General features: G+C 44.6%; 1 protein-coding gene across 1 annotated transcript in view; it reads left to right on the forward strand.

The window, feature by feature from the left end:
- myo1b (myosin IB) overlaps window positions 1–23191 on the forward strand; it is a 171322-nt gene that overhangs the window by 139241 nt on the left and 8890 nt on the right. Inside the window, exons 17-28 of the mRNA XM_080753508.1 lie at window positions 343–436; window positions 2846–2995; window positions 3118–3186; window positions 3833–3919; window positions 8479–8565; window positions 11379–11465; window positions 14484–14570; window positions 17054–17128; window positions 19048–19182; window positions 19904–20010; window positions 21016–21148; window positions 22996–23148. Of these exons, the coding sequence (XP_080609634.1) occupies window positions 343–436; window positions 2846–2995; window positions 3118–3186; window positions 3833–3919; window positions 8479–8565; window positions 11379–11465; window positions 14484–14570; window positions 17054–17128; window positions 19048–19182; window positions 19904–20010; window positions 21016–21148; window positions 22996–23148 (1264 nt within the window). The remainder of the gene's footprint in view (window positions 1–342; window positions 437–2845; window positions 2996–3117; window positions 3187–3832; window positions 3920–8478; window positions 8566–11378; window positions 11466–14483; window positions 14571–17053; window positions 17129–19047; window positions 19183–19903; window positions 20011–21015; window positions 21149–22995; window positions 23149–23191) is intronic.

The following is a 23191-nucleotide window of genomic DNA, read 5'->3' on the forward strand; positions in this document are numbered from 1 at the left end:
GCGTCCAGTTCATTCCCTATGGAAGTCACATGTTTTGAAGAAGCAAGCTTGTCTCTAGCTTTAAGGCAAGCTAGAGACAGTCTTCCATAGGGTATGACTTGGGCGCTGCTTTTCCCCGCCGCCTCCCCCAAGGGCACGCTAGAGGCTCATGCTTCCAATGTCTGTCTTACAGTATTTCTCCAAACGACACCCTGAATGTGCACCCTAGCTGCCCTAGCTCCTTCCTGCTCGCCACCCACCACCAATGATTTGTCCATTGTCCTCCCGTCTGCGTCCCTGGTCAAGATGATGTGTTTTGAGTCGTGTACTGTGTGCTGAAGGATGTCCTTTCTGACCTTCCAGGGAGGGGGTGGAGGTGTTGATGACAGACCTCCAGGTGGCCGCTGAGGAGTTTGCCTACGGACGCTGCAAGATCTTCATCAGGAACCCTAGAACGGTAGGGCGGGATTTGAACCGTTTGTATCATATTGTATCGCTCACAATTTTAATCGTTTGGATCATATTGCATCGCTCAGAAATGAACCAATATTGTCCATGTGTCGTGTTGTCAACCGTGTATCACGATGTGTTATTGTATCGTGTGTCGCTGTTAGAATGTATCGTTACACCCCTAATATACAGCTATACACATGTAGGTGAGGGTAGCTTGGTAATGTATGAATCTTTTTGAAAGAAATGGCAGCAAAAATATATATTCAAGGATTTGAAGGGTTCCCACGGTCATGAAATTCCTGGAAATATTTTGAAATTAGAAAAAATATTTTTCCAGTACAGGAAAAGGTTTGGAATTGATCAAGGGTCCTGGAAGGTCCTGGAAAAAATAGCTATGTGTTGCTTTGGTTATTGATTTTGTTGGGCCAGGCTAAACATGGGCCAAATTGTCAAATATTAGAGGCAGAAATTGTGAAAATAGCAGATCTACATGCTCACAACACCTCGCAACGCGAGGCGCTGTGAGTATGTAGATCGGCTATTTTCACAATATAACCGTGTTATACAAAATTCCTCAACTCTTAGTGCTCGTCAGGGTGACCGGGTCCCCAGTTAAAATATGATTTCAGGGGGTCACAGCCTGAAAAGGTTGAGAACCACTGGAATAAACTACCTGTCTTTGTAAATAAATTGGTAAAAATGTGTGGCAACCCTGTTTTCATGATTTATCAAAAATAGCAGATCTACAAGCTCATAGTGTGAGTCGTAAGTCACCGCGTTGTAGGTCTCCCCCCCCCCCCCCCCCCCCTCCCTCCCTCCCTCCAGCGATTAGTGTGTAACTAACATTCTGGAAACACATGGTTCCACTCAGCCATCCGTCCTGGCAGCCTGGGAAACAAACCTTTTTTATTTAATGCTCATACGGGAGCTTTTAAAAACTGCAGCACAGGATCACACCCCCAGCAGGCAGGGAGAGACAGACAGACAGACAGACAGACAGACAGACAGATCCAACAGACCAAACAAGACGTGTAACAACTTGATCTCAAAGCCGAGATGACGGGGACTTTTCATCCATGACTGATATCTTTATATAAGACTTTATCTCTGTCTCGCGTCTCTCCAGATCTACGCACGCACGCACGCACGCACGCACGCACGCACGCACGCACGCACGCACACACACACACACACACACACACACACACACACACACACACACACACACACACACACACACACACACACACACACACACACAGGTTAGGTATTACTATACCTGTGAGGGCATACACATTTTAGGGCAGCATTGAAGAGAGTTCAGGTAGATGCATGGAAAATTGATGTAGTGATGTTGATGAATTCCAAATATTGTCAAATTATTTTGCGGCACACCTGGACAGGCATCACAGCACCCTAGGGTGCCACGGCACCCACTTTGGGAAACAATGTCCTGTAACTCCTTGGTTCTGTATCCTCACATCATCTAACTGGATGATGTGATGGGCATATATAAAAACACCCCTGTGTTTTTAAACCTTACATTATCTTTATGCCAAAAGGACAAACGTTTAAACCTTACATTATCTTTATGCCAAAAGGACAAACGTTGCAATGCATAATATTGTCTGTCGGGTGGGGGGGAAAAAACAACTCTCTGGGTAGGTACCTTCACAAAACACTTGCAGTAATCCTGGTCTCTATACTGCCTCCCCCTGGCCAGTAGCAGATCCACAAGCTTGAAGCGCTCTAGTAAAAACACAAAAAGTTAGGGTTGCGTTTTATTTTGTAAACCCACCAGACAGGTTGTTTCCCTGATATTAAATATCAGGGAAACAAATTTTGTTTCAAAAAGCTTTATATATGTGCCGTTTCAACTTTTCAGTATTTACTGCTATTTTTCTGAAAATATCATGCAAATGCTTTTTTCCCCAGGTTTCTTTCCCTGTTTAAATTTAAACTTTGAAGTCGGAGAAGGTCATAAAAATAGCAAAAATAATTGATCTACAAGCTCAATGTTCTGTAAATCCTCTGAAAATCTACTTGCCAATTGCAGGACGTGACGTTTTGAAAGGGCACATCTGTATGTAATGTATATATAACATTTTATAATGAAGACCTGTGACATAGCTCTGTTTACACAATGTTGTACCGACTACAAACTGTATACTAGATGTTCCGCCTTTTCAACAGTTTTTGAGCGGTGGTCACACCACTCCTATATGGAGCTGTGTGTATATGCGTGTGTGTGTGTGTATGCATGTATGTAGCCTGCAATACCTCTACTGACCACACACACACACACATGTTAACGGAGGGGCGCTGTTGTTCAGGCCAGGCACACTGCTCAGTTCACACGGGTGTGATTTTTTATTATATTTTGACACTTGCTTTGGCAATGTCTCCCTCCCAGCTGTTCTTCCTGGAGGAGCGGAGGAGGCAGTGTCTGGAGGATCTGGCCACGCTCATCCAGAAGATCTACCGCGGCTGGAAGTGTCGCACAGAGTTCCTGCTGCTGAAGAAGAGCCAGGTGGTGGTGGCGGCCTGGTACCGGCGCTACGCGGTGAGACCAGACAACACAACTTGGGACTCTCTTACACATCTACTGCCAAACACCAGTTGTGTGTTCCTTTTTAAAGAAACAATTTGTAGTTGAACGCTTTTTTTTTCCCTCCATCTAAACAGCAACAAAAGAAATATCAGAAGATCAAGAGCGCCACCATCAGGGTGCAGTCCTTCACCAGAGGATGGAAGGTAAACCTGCTGTTTCTTTTCTTTTTAATACGTGTTCATTAAATTGTAATCAAGGCAAAAGTTGGACATTACCGTGATCTTGTGGGGAAATGCATTCTACTACTGTAAATGCTGTCACTATAATGTGGAATTTATGACCTCACCCAAAACACATTCAACATCCCAATACCCAACTGAACGAAAGCGCTGGCTGATTTCAAAATACAAGTGAACATAGTTTAACTCTCTTCGGACAAGATTCCCTCTTTCCCAGGTGTTTCACCCAGGTGGGCTAGGCATATTGTTTGTGAGGTTAGTTATGGTCAGGTTTAGGCATATAACCACACCCACCCGGGCGAAACACCTGGGAAAGAGTCCCCTCTTCGGACACCTTGGTAGTAGTAGTAGTATCATCATCATTGAGTTGCATGATGGGATATGTAGTGTTTTTGTTCACCAGCCGCTACAGTAGGTTCTGCTTACCTGGTAACCATGGTAACCAGGTAAGACGTCCCCAGACGTCTTTCAGGTGCACTGGCCCCCTTCCCACCTTTGATCTTAAGACGTCTTTAGGGAAAAATTACATCCATTGTGTTAAGAAAGATGATTGTGCAAAGACAACAACAACAACAACATGACAACGTGCTGATCATTTCTGAATCTCCAGGCCCGCAAGATCCTCCGGGAGCTGAAGTACCAGAAGAGATGCCAGGAGGCGGTCACCACCATCGCAGCCTACTGGCACGGCACTCAGGTACTCACTCACACCACTATGAATCCAGGGGCCCAAGATACTTTAGCTATTGAAAAATAGCAGATATACAAGCTCACAACGCAGCACCGAGTGCCGCGCTGTGAGCTTGTAGATCTGCTATTTTTGAAAAGTCATGAAAATGTGTGAAGATCTTTGAATGTATGTATTTCTTAAGCGAACATTTGCAGCTAAAATGTTGCTTCCTATGAAGAACATTCATGGGGGGCCCGCAGTGAATCCTTGTACCCATGGCCCAGAATGTGTTTGCCGACATCCCTGCACACCACTATGGAACCATGGAACCATTATAGAAACATGGAACCATGCCATCACATCCTCTCAACAGCTCTTATCGCCTATTCTTGGGGGGGTTGTGACACGTAGATCAGCTACCAAGACATTTGGTGTAGACCAGTGGTTCTCAATCTTTTTTTTTCATATCAAGGCCCATTTATTTATTCAGCATTTGAGCCACGGAACGACCATTTGATGAGATTAAAGGCCCTTTCCCACTCGGCGCGATAACGATAAAGATAAAGATAAAGATAATATCGTTTCCAATTGAAGTGGATGGCAGTGTCCACACCACAACGATAAAGCTGTCATAATTGATGTGAACGCCGACATATCGCTATGGTTATCTTTATCGCGGTCCGATGGGAATGAAGTCTCAGACCCAAAACTTAGATTATTTTGTTATCGTAGATTTTGAACACAATTCCATGCTGTATTGATGTTGGTACCATAGGAGAGACGACAAACAGACAGAAGCAGGGCAGGAAATTCACGGCGGCCACGACGGCCATGGCCGTCGTTGCCCCTCTCTTTGGCCGTGTGCCCCTCGAAAAATTACATGCCCCAACGGCCACATTGGCCGTGGTGCCCTGGCGCCCACAGCAGTCCATTAACTGCTTTTTACCGTTTTTTCCTCTGCGCGATTTTCCAGTCATTACGGTAACAGCAGTGCGTGGTTGGTTGAGCTACGCACATGACCAGTAGTAGATTCCATTTACGCTCAAGAGTGTATGGCTGCAGGCCTGGAGACACCTCCCTCAGCAGATCTTTCTTGTCAGATCTTTCGTCTCAGTACGGAAGTACTCAGAACGGAAGTACTAACGGCAAGTCTACAGGGTCAACAAAGGCGGAGCCGCTCGAGTGTCCACGACATTGCAAGCGGCGCGAAGGCCAGCGGACCTTGGTCCTGCTCTTCGCCCCCGAGCGCCGCAGGCGCGAGTGGCCGCGAAGAGCGGGCCAGGGCCGCGCGGCCGGCGGAGCGCCGCGCGAGTTACGAAGCCGTGGTGAATGCAATCGTTATATTTATGCCCAGGCCGTAAGGCCTGGGCAAGCCCACGATAAACATCAGCATTGATGGCTGAATGGATAGCGTCGCCGACTTGCGTGCCAGAGATCACTAGATCGAATCTCACCGTTGCCCCACTGCACACGTCCCCGAAGCACTAGGGGGCAGTAGAGTCAAGTAATTAGGTACTTCCGTACTGAGACGAAAGATCTGACAAGAAAGATCTGCAGAGGGAGGTGTCTCCAGGCCTGCAGCCATACCCATCTCTTTACGCTCGTAGTAGCAGCATAGCAGCCGCCGCATAGTGGAGCCGACGGAGTCCCGCGACACAGTGTTTACAAGTTACAACACAAAAACATCACCGGGCTAAACGGGAGTTTTTTCTAACGCAGCCTGTTGAATAAATCCGAATGTGCGAACGAATGCCTTCAAACGGAGCTCTGCTGAGCTCAGGACAACAACCAAAATGCCATACAAGGGAACCAAAAGCTAATCTTTCCACGAGAGGCTGAGCTGTCAGAAAGTACATTATTGTTGAGAAAGGGATCACTCCGCGAACGGGAGGGAGGAGTTTGTGTGCGTGCGTGCACATGGCCAGTGGTGGAAAAAGTACTCAAATGTTTTACTCAAGTAAAAGTATCAATAGCCTACTGCAATGTAGAAATACTTCCGTTGCAAGTAAAGTCCTCAAATTCAAAAGTATTGGTATCAAAATGTACTTAAAGTACCAAAAGTAAAAGTACAACATGTTTGAAAATAGCAGATCTACAAGTTCACAACGCATAGTTATGCGACACATCTTGGGCTTGTAGATCTGCTATTTTTTCTACAAGCTTGATTATTTTCAAATAGCCTAAATAGGGCTAAAGTGGTTCATGTATGTTTAATAATATTATAATTTATATATGCAAAGTAACTGGTAACTAAAGATTTCAAATAATTGTAGTGGAGTAAAAGTACAATATTTGGAGCCGAGATGTAGTGGAGTAGAAGTAACTCAAGTAAGTGTTAGAAATACTCAAAATTACAATAAACAATTAAGTACAATACTTAAGTAAATGTACTTAGTTACTTTCACATGGCAAAACAGAAATAAACAGGTTCTTGATATTTATTTAATTGAAAGGTATTACATTAAACCTTAACGTTTAAGCTAAATTAATTGTGACTGTGGCGTGGACTTAACTCATTGAGTGCCAGCCTATCACCACTAGAGGGCGCCCAGTGACCAGAGAATAATAGAGATATGCTGGTAATGCATGCCCAAGCCCTGGAGCCATGACTTTTTTTACAAAGGAAAGGACACTTTCCTTTGTGCATGTACAGGAAGAGGATGAAGTTAGCTTGAAGTTAGCTATTGGCTACCAAGCATTTTAGAAGCCTTATTTTCGTCAACTTAGCCATGATTAAACCTTGCACACCTCATGCATGGGAAAAAAACAGAGAAGAATGAGCTCTAAAAAATCCAATGCAATCCTGGATTGCATTGGAGTGGATTTGTGCAGTTTGTTCACAGCTTTCAAACAAAAAAATCCGATTGGAAATCCGTTCAGACATTCTTGAGATAATCGCCATTATGTTTTACATGTAATGTAAACAAAAATGGCTGCCCTGTATGTTAGATGGGGTTGTATGGGGGTGGAACATGCAAAATCGCGATTGAAATCATGTTCACCAGATTTGATGGGGTCCAAAAAAAAAAAAAAAAAATTCAAAAAAAATTTTTTCAAAAAAAAAAAAAAAAATTTTTTTTTTTTTTTTTTTTTTTTTTTTTAAAAGCCGAACTTGTTCGGGATCGGCACACTACGATACGCTAATAAAGCCGAACTAGTTCGGGATTGGCACTCAATGAGTTAAAATCATTGTTTTAATGATGGCCTTCCTGCCCTGGCACTTGGCCTTTGTGCCCTCAAACATTTGACAACACCAAAGGCCAATTGGCCTTGCCCCTAAACTGACGAAATTCTAGGCCTGGACAGAAGTAATGCAGATGTTTAACAATAATTTAACCCTTGAGAACGAACATGTAAACCAAATGGACCCATAAGGGTCAATTTGTTTTCATTTTACGCTCTCTAGAGTTAAATATCTATAATTTGGTCCATTTGGTTACCAACTCTCCATCATTTAGCTGTGGGGACCACCTGGAACCCCCTCAAGGTCCACTGGTGGTCCCCAGACCACTGGTTGAAAACCACTGGTGTAGACGGAATAAATTGACTATTTCTAGCAAAGATATTTGGTGTAGAGGGGGATAGATCCCTGGGGGACTCTTTAGCTTGGGTTTAACCCATTCAGAACGGGTCCACATTTTAGTGTATTATTATTTTATGCTTTAACTATTGAAAAATAGCAGATATACAAGCTCACTGCGAGCTTGTAGATCTGCTATTTTTGAAAAATCGTGAAAATTTGAATTTTGACCCGATTCTATAAGTGTCTTTTGAATCCTTCTAAGAGTTTTTGAAAAACCTATGTTTCTATGTCAGCAATCTGGCCGGCCATCGTCAAAGAAAAGGTCCTTTTCACTTAAAATTGGAGCTCAGTTAGTCTGTTCTTGAGAGACTACTATGTCAGTGGTTCTCAAACCTTTTCATGTGAAGGACCCCCAAAATGACATTTATTTCTCCTCAAAATATCTAGTTCCAGGGACCATCCAGAAGCAACATTTGAGTTACAAACGTTCGCTTTGAAAATACATCTATTCAAAGATTTGCACACATTTTCACGACTTTTTCAAAAATAGCAGATCTACAAAGCTCGCAGCGCGCTGTGAGCTTGTATATCTGCTATTTTTCACTGGTTAAAGCATTCAATAATTCTAGGCCTAAATGGGTCAAGTGGTTAACGTCTCCATGTCTCTTTTACAGTATTTTTTATTTACTTTTTAACTTCCAGTGACAGATCCAGACTTTTCCGCAGAATACAACTTGCAGCAATTGTTATCTCTTTATTAACTTTGAATGCTTTTCCCTCCAGCGCTCCGATCTTAATGACCGAGGCAACATATCATGAGAATTTAAGTGTGTTTTCTCGACACAAACATCATCACTGTCGTTTTCTCCTCTTATTTTCCCCACTGGTGGCCGATCACACAAAGCTGCTTTGTTGCTCTTATTTATTTCCATCCCTCTCTCCTCGCCTTTACCTTAACTTGCCTTCTGCTCTGCTGTCCCTTTAACCAACACCACCTCCACCTCCACCACCCACACACCTGCTGCACCTCCACCTCCTCCACCCACACCTGCTGCCACGCCAGGCTCGGATGGAGCTGCGACGTCTAAAGCAGGAGGCGCGGAATAAACACGCCGTGACAGTTATTTGGGCGTTCTGGCAGGGGACTAAGGTATTTCAACCCCACGCCTGTCCCTATACCTGCCATCATAGTGTGTCCATCGTCCACCATGCCCTCCCTGTCCCTGTCTTCCCCTGTCCCCCCGAACATCCCATGTCCTCCTCGTCCCAACCTGGAAACTGACCCCTGGGTTTGAAACCCATCGATGTCCCCCGTCCCGTCCTGTCCCGTCCCCTGTGGTGTCTGTCCTCCACTGCTCTTGTCTAATGTCCCCCTCATCTGCGTTTTATAGTCATCCTGTGTGATTACTGTTGTTCTAGGTGGCATTTTGGGGTTTTTACACGTGGCAGCACTTTCTACCGCCTGAGGATCTGGATGTAATCTCTGCCTGTCGTCAGTGTAGTGCAGTAAATGCAGTTTATCGTCACTGTCGGGCAGAAACCTTGTATCTCCAACTTTCAAATTTGTATGTTTATTTGCGAAGTAAAGCCCTGCTTCATCAGACAAGGCTGTCGCACAAAAGTAGTGGTGCGAGGCGTTGTGTGCTTGTAGATCGGCTGTTTTCACTAGTTTAGTTAAAAACGAATGGTTTTGGACATACAAGGTTTCCACCCGACAACGACGCTATACTGTATATTTATAACTTACCGGCTGCCGATGACAAGATTGACGAGCGATTCTTTGATGTCTCAGAGTGCCGTCGGCGAGATTGACAGGTTGATAAAGGTTTTGTATTAAACCGTAGCTTGCGGTCTGCAGCACCTGCAACTGAAGAAAAACTCAAATTCCCACAATGCAACGGGAGATAACTCAATCAGGAAATTCCGTTTCGCATACAGTCCAACATTCTCGTAATCTAACTCCAGATTCTTCTGTTATGAGTGAAAGAAAATACAGGTTAGCAACGATGAAGCGGAAATACTCTAATTACATTTACTCGGTTTACATTTTATTTACAAGGATCCAAGGAAATACTGTTGTGGAGTTTGGATATGTGAGGTTTCCACCTGACAGAGATGACAGTTAATAATAATAATAATACAACATTTTATACAAGGAATCTCAAAGTGCTTCATTGCAAAATAAACACATAATCAATAACATGAGCAGGGTTTGAAAGCAGAAAAAGCAACAAACTAAAAATTAAAATAGCTAATCATTTAACATGGGAAGGCTGTTCCCAGTTAGTATATCCAGTCCAGTCAGACCATAATATATATACCGTCCCTTTGATTGAGGAAGACTAGATAAAAGGCAATATCTCTTTAACTTCTAAAGCTTTTAGACCGACGTTAAGCATGTCCTTGGTAATTGTTACTGATTGTCTTTATCTCGTAGTGGTGTAATGGCTCCCTTTTCCCGATAAGAATCAAAAGAGCTTCCATCCGCCGACTCATTGTATTGTAAGACATCGAGGTATGTCGCTGCATGACACCGACGTTATCAGAGAGAAATAACCCATTCAGAACGGGTACACATTATTGTGTATCATTGGTTTATGCTTTAACTATTGAAAAATAGCAGATATACAAGCTCACAGCGCGGCACCGAGTGCCGCGCTGCGAGCTTGTAGATCTGCTATTTTTTAAAAATCGTGAAAATTTGAATTTTGACCCGATTCTATAAGTGTCTTTTGAATCCTTCTAAGGTTTTTTGGAAAAACCTATGTTTCTATGTCAGTAATCTGGCCAGCCATCGTCAAAGAAAAGGTCCTTTTCACTTAACTGGAGCTCAGTTAGTCTGTTCTTGAGAGACTACTATGTCAGTGGTTCTCAAACCTTTTCATGTGAAGGACCCCCAAAATGATATTTATTTGGCCACGGACCCCCATTCAACATATTTAGTTCCAGGGACCACCCAGAAACAAAATTTGAGTTACAAACGTTCGCTTTGAAAATACATAATCAAAAATGTACCAATTTTGCACAGATTTTTACGGCTTTTTCAAAAATAGCACATCTACAAGCTCGCGCCGCGCTGTGAGCTTGTAAACATTCAATAATTCTAGGCCTAAATGGGTATAATTAGCCGTCGTAATGAACTTCACTACTTTGCCGTCGTCGGCAAAGACCAAAGACACTTAATCAGCCCCACTTATCTCTATAACGCCGTCGATAGTAATAATCCTAACCATATCCTATTGCTTCACTGCAGTGTGCTTTACTGCTCAGTGCCTGTTTTTGGCCGACAGAGTGCCTTTCGGGGTTTCAGTTAATTTATGTGTTCTATTTCTTTTAGTCCCCGTTCACAGCTTTTCTTGGTGTTTTGTGTTTTTACACCCACTCAGCAACAACACCCTCCTGGGTCAGTTAATTGAATGCCATTGAAATTAAATCAGGGGTCTTCAACGTTTTCAGGCCAAGGACCCCTTAGTTGAGAGAGAGAGATGAAGCAGGGACCCCCACAACCTGTTCATAGATATAGTTTCATTGTTTGACGGCACGATCAACAGTGTATTTTGGATTCATGTTAATGTGTGTCTTCAGATATTTATGCCCTTGAACCGTCAATACTTAATAAACGTGACCTTTCACTGTACTTAGTCTGCTCTTTGCCCCCTCCAAATCTCTTTGCCAAAAATAGCCGATCTACAAGCTCACAACGCCTCACAGCGCGAGGCGTTGTGAGCTTGTAGATCTGCTATTTTTGGCTAAAGTTCTCAGAATATGGACGCTAGGGTTCAAGTGGTTAATATAAGAAAGGGCTTAAAAACCAAGTTCCTATCACACAAAGATTTGGAAGACCCCCTGTTGTAACTCTGAGGACCCCTAGGGGTCCCGGACCCCCCGTTGAAGACCTCTGGATTAAATTAACCCCCCCCCCCCTCCTTCCTCCACCTCCTTCCTCCATCCTAACCCCACCAGGCCCGGCGAGAGCTCCGTCAGCTGAAGGAGGAGGCCAGGAATAAGCACGCCGTGTCGGTCATTTGGGCCGGCTGGCAGGGAACCAAGGTATTTGAGGACAGAGGGGGGGAAAAAAAACGCTTGAGAGCCGCCTCCATCAACCCCTCCCCCTCCCCCGGGTCAAAATGACCAGCGAACCGAACTCCCCCACCCTCCCATCCCAGCATTATCAATTTATCCATGCCCAACCCATTACCACCATCTCATTTTTAATAGATGACAAGGTCTCCTGCATGCTTGGGAAAAAAACAAACCATAAAAAGACACAGGGGTCTTGCACTTTGGACCAAAACATCCCCCACCCCACCCCACCCTACCCTCCCCACCACACCTCAGTCATTTTCTCTGCATGCCAGTCTGACATTTTATATATTTGATGACGTGTGAAGTGAAGGTTTTACTTTTGCTTGCAAAGACAGGGTCAAGTGAGTGACCGACCGACCGACCCGTCGGGGGTTTGTTTCACAGACAGACCGGTGGGTGGGGGTGGGGGGGACACGATGCAGTCACATTTAACCCTGCAAGGCCCAGCGTTGCTTTTCTGCAACATTTTTTAAATCATTTTTTATTTTATTTTATAATTAGTATTCCTGTTCTTTTTTCACATTAACATCACCATTAAATCCTATTGTTTAGTATTACAATGCCATTGGCCACGATATTTGCATATAAATACCCCCCACAGAGACTGACATGCACACCTCCCAGAGAAGTTGAAATTCCAGCGTCTGGACGAACAACATCTCACTTTTTAACTGAAGCTATTCCTCACTAAAACAGAAGTAAAATGCCTTTAATATATATTTTTTGTGATCATCAGAATGTCTAGAACATGTACATATGTTAATATTGTGAAAAATATCCCCAAAATGCAAATTAGAGCATGATTTATGATTTATGGCTATAAAACCTAACAAAACATTATTGTTATATTCTAGATCAGGCAAAGGACCCCTTATTTGAGAGAGAGATGAAGCAGGGACCCACAACCTGTTCATAGATCATCAGTGTATTTTGGATTCATGTCAATTTGTTGTTTTCAGATCCACATGAATCGTCAATACTTAATAAACTTCACTCTGTACTTAGTCTGCCCTTTTTCCCCTCTACACCAAAGCTCTTTGCCAAAAATAGCTGATCTACGAGGCGTTGTGAGCTTGTAGATCTGCTATTTTTGTCCAAAGTTCTCAGAATATGGACGCTAGCGTTCAATTGGTTAATATAAAAAAGGAGAAAAAAATGTTTCTATCACTCAAAGATTTGGAGGACCCCCTGTAGTAACTCTGGGGACCCCCTAGGGGTCCTGGACCCCCTGTTGAAGACCCCTGTTCTAGATGAGTATCTCAGTGGACAGTGCCCCTCTGCCCATCCAACATCCAGTCACACACCAAATAAAACATCCCTGGGTCCTCTCTGGCTCGCTCACAGCCCGTTTTTTAGCGTGTACGGTGTTTGTTTTTTAACCCTTTAAGACCTGGAATTATCATGGCGAATTATCATGGCGTTTATCGTGCGCTTGCCCAGGCCTTACGGCCTGGGCATAAATATAACGATTGCATTCACGACGGCTTCGCGGGCACTCGCGCCTGCGGCGCTCGGGCGCGAAGAGCAGGACCAAGGTCCGCTGGCCTTCGCGCCGCTTGCAATGTCGTGGACAATAACTAAAAACGAGCGATCTATGCCGTTTCCATCCATCTTTCCCAGTGGGATCCATAATCACGCGTCAAGGACATATATACATATTATTCAATATAATAAAGATTTGCCCCCCAAAAAATCCAAGTTTTTCAAAAATAGCAGATCTACATGCTAGCAGTGCTGCACTCAGTGCCGCACTGTGAGCTTGAGGATCTGCTATTTTTCAATAGCTAAAGTATAAAATAATGAATGGGTTGATTGGGTTTTAAGCGTGTGCAGTGTTTTAGTTTTTTTTTACTTCATACCTCAGCCTCCGCAACGCATGCTGCCTGCTCTATGCACGCCTGTGACCCTTTCAGTGTTTAATGCATGTTTACATTACAGCTTGCTTGCTGAATTGAACTAAAACTTTTAATATTTTGTGTGTGTGTGTATATATATCGTCGTTGTCGGGGTGGAAACCTCGTATCTCCAAGTTTCAAATGTGTACGTTCTTTCGCAAAGTAAAGCCCTGCTTCATCATACAAGGCAGTCGCACAAAAGTAGTGAAAACAGCCGATCTACAAGCCGTGCGAGGCGGCGTGTGCTTGTAGATCGGCTGTTTTCACTAGTTTAAATCATTTTTAAAATGATAAATGCAAAACGAACGGTTTTGGACATACAAGGTTTTCACCCGACAACGACGATATACTTTTTTTTAACAGTGAAGTGAAGTGTTGTGCGGGCTCTTTTTGAGCGAACCTCGGTTCCTCCTCAGTGTTTGTTCATTGAACATCCAATGAAAAGTCATGTTTCACTCACACAGATGTTTGAGCATCCAATGAAAAGTCATGTTTCACTCACGCAGATGTTTGAGCATCCAATGAAAGGGCGTGTTTCACTCACACAGATGTTTGAGCATCCAATGAAAGGGCGTGTTTCACTCACACAGATGTTTGAGCATCCAATGAAAGGTCTTGTCTCACTCAAACAGATGTTTGAGCATCCAATGAAAGGGCGTGTTTCACTCACACAGATGTTTGAGCATCCAATGAAAGGTCTTGTCTCACTCAAACAGATGTTTGAGCATCCAATGAAAGGGCGTGTTTCACTCACACAGATGCTGCACGGAACAACATCATGTGACCCCAGCAGTGTGTTCAGTCTGCCTGTCATCATTCATGTCTTTAGTCTTCTTCTCCCTTGCAAGATATTGGACCAGGAACTTTACTTTTTTCTTGGCGGCGTTTGTGTGCACTATGCGCGCGCGTGTGTGTGTGTGTGTGTCTGTGTGTGTGTGTGTGTGTGTGTGTGTGTGTGTGTGTGTTCACCGCCGCTCAAAACAAGACAGACTTCATTTCCCCAACTCCCTCCCTCCCTGGGGTCCTGCTCACTCTCTCCCTGCCTCCCCCCCCCCCCCCCTGCCTCCCCCCCCGCCTCCCCCGACAGGCTCGCAGGGAACTGAAGCGGCTGAAGGAGGAAGCCAGGCGCAAGCACGCGGTCGCCGTAATTTGGGCCTACTGGCAGGGACTCAAGGTACCTTCCAGACCCCCTGTGCCGGACCACCTCACCTCACCCCACCTACCACCACCACCACCAACCCATTACCCCCTCCTCACTGTCCTCCTCCACCCACTCCACCCCCCACAGAGTGCCTTCGTTTCAATGTCATATCCAGCATGGGCCTTAACCCATCAAGCCCAGCGTCCTCCTCTGTCTCCTTCTTGTCAATATGTAGACACCAGTGTCTCTTTCTTAACATGAAGACAGTGACACTAGTGTTGTTTTTGAGATTCTGAATTCTTAACTCCCCTATAAGTCCCCGTTTTGAACCAATCCAGTAATTTTGATTGGTGCAGGGCTGCGCATGGATCACATTGTAAATACCATTATTCATTTCACTGCAGATAGTCAAACATATTACATCTTAAATAATGGCATTTGGCCTTTGTGCCCTCCGAAAATGGACAACACCAAAGGCCAAGTGGCCTTTACCCTTAAATGACAAAATTCCAGGCCTGATCTACAGGATTGGCAATGTATTTGATGAAGAGAATTGGAGGCAAAAAGCAACAACAACAGCAACCAAGTATAGATCCCTGGGGTACCCCGGGCTATGAAGTAGTGTTTATCCTCTGGATGTTTGGTGCCTTTCCGTCCAAGTCAGGTTTGTTTGCTTAGTCGTTGACCTGTAAATCAGCACAACCTCCGTCCAGCCTTCCTTCTGCCCGCATGCACGGGATGTCACAACGTGTGCAGAACAGGATGTAAATGGGTGTAGGAGGGCGAGGTAGACCGCACTATTTCCCCTGCCCATATTCTAAGTTAACCCATTTAGAACGGGTACACTATATTGTGTATCATTATTTTATGCTTTAACTATTGACAAATAGCAGATATACAAGCTCACAGCGCGGCACCGAGTGCCGCGCTGCAAGCTTGTAGATCTGCTATTTTTGAAAAGTCGTGAAAATTAGAATTTGGACCCGATTCTATAAGTGTCTTTTGAATCCTTCTAAGATTTTTTGAAAAACCTATGTTTCTATGTCAGCAATCTGGCCAGCCATCGTCAAAGAAAAGGTCCTTTTCACTTAAATAGAGCTCAGTTAGTCTGTTCTTGAGAGACTACTATGTCAGTGGTTCTCAAACCTTTTCATGTGAAGGACCCCCAAAATGATATTTATTTGGCCACGAACCCCCATCTCAAAATATTTAGTTCCAGGGACCCCCCTGAAGCAACATTTGAGATACAAAACGTTCGCTTTGAAAATACATATATTCAAAGATTTGCACACATTTTCACGACTTTTTCAAAAATAGCAGATATACAAGCTCGAGCTTGTATATCGAGCTCGAGCTATATAGCAGATATACGAGCTTGTATATCTGCTATTTTTCACTGGTTAAAGCATTCAATAATTCTAGGCCTAAATAAATGGTTTAAACCTCGCCCTGCAAATCTCCCACGCTTTAGATAAGCTGACTAGTTATAATTGAGTGACAGATGTTTTTTTCTTTATTTCTTCTACTCTCTCCTGGGTTCCTGAAGGCCACAGCCTTGTCAGCAGTACAGCCTAAAGCTACTGACCCTGATTGATATGGCAGAGGCTTTGTGTTCTGCTCTCTCTCTCTCTCGCCATCTTTCTCGTCCACGCATGCTGACACTAACAACTTTACAGTAACCCTGTTTGTTTTTGTTGTAGATGTCTGCACTGTGAATGTCCTACTGTACCTTAATGTTGGTTCTAGGTCTACTGTGCTTTTACGTGTATTGTTTTACTCTTTATTTTTATGAACGTTATGAACGTAATATCCTAGAGGTACGACTGTGCCCCTAATCCGCTCATCGTGTTTGAATTGAACAGAACACAGAACATAATGCACCTTTCTTTCTCTCCCAGTGCACCTGTTTGTACCTTAAGTGTTCTAGCATGAAAGGTCATTTTGCCACATTGCCCTATTATTATGTCCTTGAAGTTTGGGCCACTAAATTCATTCATTCATGGAGGCAATCCTGTTGTATCTGAGTGGGAAGAAAGCCTGCCCTTTTGCCTCAAAGTGCCCCTAATTGTTGGTGTTAATTATTTTCATTCTTACATGGTAATGAGAACGTCTTGCTTATTTTACTGTCCAAGCTTTTTTGTGGAACATCCTGCTCCATCAGTATAAGAGATTCAGTGTACTACATTGCTGGTGTGAAATGGCACGAGGGACCCACACGAAAAGAAAACCCCAAAAAACGCTGACGTGCACAGCAGCGGCGCACATGGATGTGCCCCTTCGCGGGGTTTGAGCACCTGCCCCCTCAGTGCTCTCTGCACTGCCCTGTCCTCCGTCAGAACACATGTTCAATGTCTGTCACTAACCCACACGTCTGTTGTTCTTAGTGTCCTGCTTGTCTGTGAGGCTGTCGTCAGCCGGTCTGTCTGACTGTGTCTGCGCCCGTTCCAAGTCCAATTAATCGCCCCGGCAACAACAGCTACTTGACACCGTGTTGTATTTGTCGTTGGTATGAACAGGTCCGCCGGGAATATAGGAAGTTCTTCAGGGCCAACGCTGGCAAGAAGATCTACGACTTCACCATTCAGAGAATTGTAAGTAAGAAGGGATTGGATTATAAAAAACTGTTAATTATTGTGACAAACATCAAAATGAGTACAATACGCACATAGCAGACGATATGTGCGCAGATCATACGCCAGGTGGGTAAAAGAATCAAACAGCTTCAAAATAAAAAAATCTGCGTGAAAAAAAGACCATGTTATGCCCGTCCAGGCAGCTTCCTTGTTTACAATGCAAAGCTATGGGATCGGAGGCGGAGCTATGATGACGCATCCTTAGACCGGATACGGAAACCTAGATCCGGTCAAAACGGGAAATACGGCCGGATACAGTTAGGAGGCGGGCCTAAAGAGTCCAAATTGGCTATAAAGAGCGATCATACTTTTAATCGTTTCATAATGATTAAAGCTAATTAAATTTCCGGGATCTACGGGCATGGCAGCGCGGTGCAGCGGGAAATCTCCGGTTTCGACGGGGATAGCAGGAAATGAGTTAAAGGGAAATTCATAGATATAAAAAGCTAGATACCTCATCCGCCACTGCAGTTCATTGGAGCCACGTGTAACAACTGGAGGCCGGACGTCCGGGAAAAAACAGCGGGAACGCTGCCAGTGAAAGTGACTACTGGCCAATCACAGCGCGTCTTTTCCGGGACTCAGCTGTTCTTAGAGGGTGCGTACGTAAAGACTCACTCCCACCTGCCTCTGATTGGCCAACCAACTACCGTTTCTGTGACACACGCGGCAGCGATGCACTGCAAAATGCAGCCAAACAATACGTGTCTGATCTTAATGGTGTCATTGATTGATTGATTGAATGAATACTTAACAGTTTGCATAGGAAAAGCACAGGACAGTTTCTGTTCAGATACAAGGTCTACAAATAGGATTTAAACCCAAGAAAGCACTATGGCTTGTTAAAGTGGTCTGTGGACCACCAGTCCCCAGCTAAATGATGGGGTGTTGGTGACCAAATGAACCTTATAGATCTTTAAAAATCACACTCAATGTGAAGTGAGCGGTGGTCGTGCTTGCATAACATCTTCAGACTAGGATTTAAGTCTAGGATGTACAGGCTATGCGACATATGACATCACTAGACAAACATGATGCTACATTTTACTATGGCAAAACGCTGAGGAAAAAGGCTACGGACACACGCACAGCCACTTATAGAAGCGGTTTGCACCGCTCAAAAAACACGAAAACAACATATATATATTTTTTTGGGAGGAGGCTAATTCTCAACGAACTGTGGTTCCATGGCTCAAATGCTGAATAAATAATGGACCTTGATATGAAAAGGGCTTGTTCTCCATCGGGGTCCTCGTGCATCAGGGACGTGCTGGCCATTGGGAAAAGCGGGACTACTCCCGAACGGCCGGTTCATTCCCGGCCGGTCCAGGCCGGTCATTAGGAAAAAAAATAAATAAAAATGTTGGCCTTTGTTCCATTTTGGGGGCTGGGCGGCCAACAAAGTAAATCGTCACTGTCGGGCAGAAACCTCGTATCTCCAAGTTTTAATTTTTTTCGCAAAGCAAAGCCCTGCTTTCATCATACAAGGCTGTCGCACAAAAGTAGTGAAAACAGCAGATCTACAAGCACACAACGCCTCGCGGTGCAAGGCGTTGTGTGCTTGTAGATCGGCTGTTTTCACTAGTTTAAATCATTTTTAAAATGATAAATACAAAACAAACGGTTTTGGACATACAAGGTTTCCACCCAACAACGACGAAATATAACTCATGTACAGTAATTGGCCTGCTGGCTTGTCACTTGTCATGATCTGAAATGGCAAATTTTTGAGTAGCAGCAGCGCTATAGAGAGAGATCTCTCTCTATAGCGTGCAATGAGGGACTCTATAACTCTTTTTCCCAGGCTGAATCAGGGGCCAGCATGTCCCTGTCGTGCATTGGTAATGTTGTGCGTTGTTGTCCTTTTGTACGTGCAGATGCAGAAGTACTTTCTGGGGCTGAAGCAGACGGTGCCCTCCATGTCCCCCGTGGACCAGAAGTGGCCCAGCAGACCCTACCTGTTCCTGGACGCCACGCACACACACCTCAGGCGGATGTTCCACCTCTGGAGGGTCCGTCCCATTAACACATTAACTATTAACCCATGCAGAACGGGTACACGTTATTGTGTATCATTATTTTATGCTTTAACTATTGAAAAATAGCAGATCTACAAGCTCACAGCGTGGCACCGAGTGCCGCGCTGCGAGCTTGTAGATCTGCTATTTTTGAAAAATAGCAGATATACAGCTGTGAGCTGTATATCTGCTATTTTTCAATAGTTAAAGCAGTCAATAATCCTAGGCCTAAATGGGTTTAAAAATAGCAGCTCTATAAAATCTACAAGCTCGCAAGAGTGCCGAGCTGCAAGCTTGTAGATTGTATAGTGTGTAGATCTTGTAGATCTGCAATTTCTGCAAATCTTTGAATATATCTTTTCCAAAGCGAACATTTGTAACTCAAATATTTGCTTCTGGGGGGTCCCTGATGCATGATATTTCGAGATGGGGGTCGGCCAGGCCAAATTCCGTATAATTCTAAGGGTCCTTGACGTGGAACAGTTTGAGAACCACTGACATGTAAACCTGCGTTTTTCAAAAAGAACAAGTATTTAGAAGACATTTGTAGAATTGGGTCAAAAATATTCAAAGAAAAAAATTCACGATTTTTCAAAAATGGCAGATCTACAAGCTTGCAGCGCGGCACTTTTATAATGAGTTTTAATTGTGTGTGAGTTCCTTCTACTACTATTACTGTTAGTTGTGTAAACGTGTGTTGGCGTGGTGTGCACAGTGCAAGCAGTACAGGAGCCAGTTCACTGAGGAGAAGAAGGCCGTTTACGAGGAGAAACTGGAGGCCAGTGAGATCTTCAAAGACAAGAAGGCTCTTTATCCTAGCAGGTAAACACTTAAGATCAAACACTACAAAACAAATCTCACGATACTTCCGAGACAGAAACGATATATATGCCGCTACTTAGATCCTCAATAAAATTATGTGCTGTGCACATCGAAAAGCAACTGATTAGAAAACAACCTGTGATATGTCTTATTGTGACCGAAGGTCGCAGTTTACCATGAGAAACGTCACAGCTTGTCCATAGACGTGTAGACGTGTACACATTTTTCTATGGGCAAACCCATAGACCGTAAAAATGTGTCATCAGGGTCTGATGTCAGTGTGATTTCAGGGTAACCGCTCTACCAGAATGGGTTTGCCGTTCTGACATCACTCTCTGGCTTCACTGTGATGTCACACTAACATAATCCCTTTTATGCCCATATATGGAGTTTCCTGAGGTCATCAATATTAATGATGCCCTGTTAGAGAGATCCCTGTGATGCCAGCGGGAACAAATCCCTTTTATGCCCATATATGGAGATATGGAGATCCCTGTGATGCAGGAGAACAAATCCCTTTTATGTCCATATATGGAGATCCCTGATGTCCACAACCCTGATGTCCACGTGGCGCGACCTCGCACTTTAGGGCGACGTCGCTTGTCGCCCTGAGGCATCTTACTAGTTTTATATTTCTGAACCGATTATGACAAAGGTCTCAGTCGTTCATAATTGGTGTTTGTTCATGAGCTGATCCAGCCGGCTCCATTCACAGCCATGTATTTCATCGCACTTCCGGTGCAAGTTTGTCATCGTGGCCGGTCAATGGCGCCTCCCCGGCGTCGCGTGTTTCCCTTCCCCCTAAATAGTCCTTGACAATATGGTTGTGTGTGCGTGCGTGCGTGCGTGCGTGCGTGCGTGCGTGCGTGCGTGCGTGCGTGCGTGCGTGCGTGCGTGCGTGCGTGCGTGCGTGCGTGCGTGCGTGCGTGCGTGCGTGCGTGCGTGCGTGCGTGCGTGCGTGCGTGCGTGCGTGCGTGTGTGTGTGTGTGTGTGTGTGTGTCTCAGTGTGTGTCAGCCTTTTAAGGGAGACTACCTGGAGATGGGCAAGAACCCCAAGTACCAGAAACTGAACAGCGCCGTGGAGGAGAAGGTCCTGCTGGCCGACGTGGTCAACAAGATCAACAGAGCCAACGGCAAGGTGACCAGAATGACCAGCACTCATCTGAGCTGACCTGCATGTGAAGCCAATTACACCTGGACAACATCAGTGCCACTTCAAACATTGTTTTATACTTTAGCTCAGGGGTCTTCAACAGGGGGTCCGGGACCCCTAGGGTGGTCCTCAGAGTTACTACAGAGGGTCCTATCTTTGAGTGATAAAAACTTTTTTTCCTCCTTTTTTATATTAACCACTTGAACCCTAGCGTCCACATTCTGAGAACTTGAACCAAGCTCACAACGCCTCGCAGAAGATGGGCTATTTTTGGAAAAGAGCTTTGGTGTAGAGGGGGAAAAGAACAGACTAAGTACAGAGTGAAAGGTCAAGTTTATTAAGTATTGACGGTTCAAGTGGTTAAATATCTGAAAACACAAATTGACGTGAATCCAAAATACACTGATCGTGCTGTCATACGATGAAACTATATGGAATCTCTGAAAATGTTGTGGGGGTCCCTGCTTCATCTCTCTCTCAGCTAAGCCCTGAAAACGTTGAAGACCCCTGCTTTAGCTATTCAAAAATGTACACGCTCATAGCGCGGAACAGAAAATGGCAGATCTACAAGCTTAAAAACTCGTAATCTGTTATTTTCAGGAGAGACAAAAAAAAGGAAATACACTAGCATAGAGCATAGGGTCTCCACTCAACAATGTACAGGATGAGTGTGACTGTGAAGTGGTTATACCGTACAAGAGACATTTTCTATCAGATTGTAAATTTAACTCAGTTACTGGCATTAAAACACGTCCGACTTTCTGGGTTGTCCGCCCCTTTTAACGGGGGAGTGTGCGTGTCGTCCATGACGATGCACGCTGTGGTCCGCTCGCAAACACAAAAGATCTCCGTTTAATCCATGCTTGTGTTGCTGCGGTGGCTGCAGTGTTGCCGAACAAGGAAGTGAATGCAGGGGAGAGTAGCACAGAGGAACATGTTGTCCCACCCCCCAAAAAAAGCATATCTCTGCTGTCGGGCCGAAACCTCCTAACTCTTCTGGAAAATGGGCTCAAGTGGAGTTAGGAGGTTTTGACAGAAGGACTTTTTACTACTTTTGATTGGTACAATATTATTTTAACCAACACACAGATGTAAAGGGTGTTCAATAGCACATATCTGTGCAAAAAAGAGAGGTCCAATCGGGTTGAGTTAGCTGGTTTGTCAGAAAGTCTGGAGTTAGGAGGTTTTGTCCCAAGCACTTTTTACTACTTTCCATTGGTTCAATATTATTTTAACCAACACTCAGCTGTAAAGGGTGTTCAATAGCCCTGATTTATGCCAAAAAAATCTAAAACCTCAAAAATGGAAGAGGTTTTGGCCAGACAGTGACGATATCTGTTTTCCGGTCCGAAACCGGAAGCACTGTTTTTGAAGCACTTAGGAAAGACCGGGTTAGAGTTTGGTGGTCGATCCAAAGGGTGTTCGACGCAACTTCGACCTAATGACATGTTACCATAGCTTGCTGCTTAGCAGAAATGAAAATAAAAAGAAATAAACATATTTTAAAACATATTTGGACGGAAATTGCCTGCTTCCGTTACTCGGATTTCGGGAGGTGTAGTTCCAGACTCTACATACTGCTGCATTCTGGGAGGTGTATTTCCAGACTCTACATACTGCTGCATTCTGAGATTGTGCAATAGTTGTCTGGCTACGTGAGACTACCGAACCCCTAGTTGCTCCTGATGAGCAGGTTGGTGCCTTGCATGGCTTCCTCCGCCATCGGTGTGTGAATGTGTGTGAGAACGGCGTAAAGCGCCTTGGATAAAAGCGTGCGATATAAATGCACCATCACAGCCTTGCTAAACGCGGTCCCTCCGCCGGTTCCCCAGGGTGCAACGCGGATCTTCCTCTTGACCAAGAACAGTTTTGTCCTGGCCGACCAGAAGACGGGCCAGGTGAAGTCCAGTGTCCCTCTGCCCGACCTGGCCAGCATCTCGGTCAGCACGCAGAGCGACGGCTTCTTCGCCCTCAAGCTCAAAGAGGTGAGTCCTGACCCCCACCATCCCCATAGCACTGGTTCACAAG

The sequence above is a fragment of the Nannobrachium achirus genome (genome assembly GCF_963921795.1).
Source record: "Nannobrachium achirus genome assembly, chromosome: 22".
NCBI classification, from domain to species: domain Eukaryota; kingdom Metazoa; phylum Chordata; class Actinopteri; order Myctophiformes; family Myctophidae; genus Nannobrachium; species Nannobrachium achirus.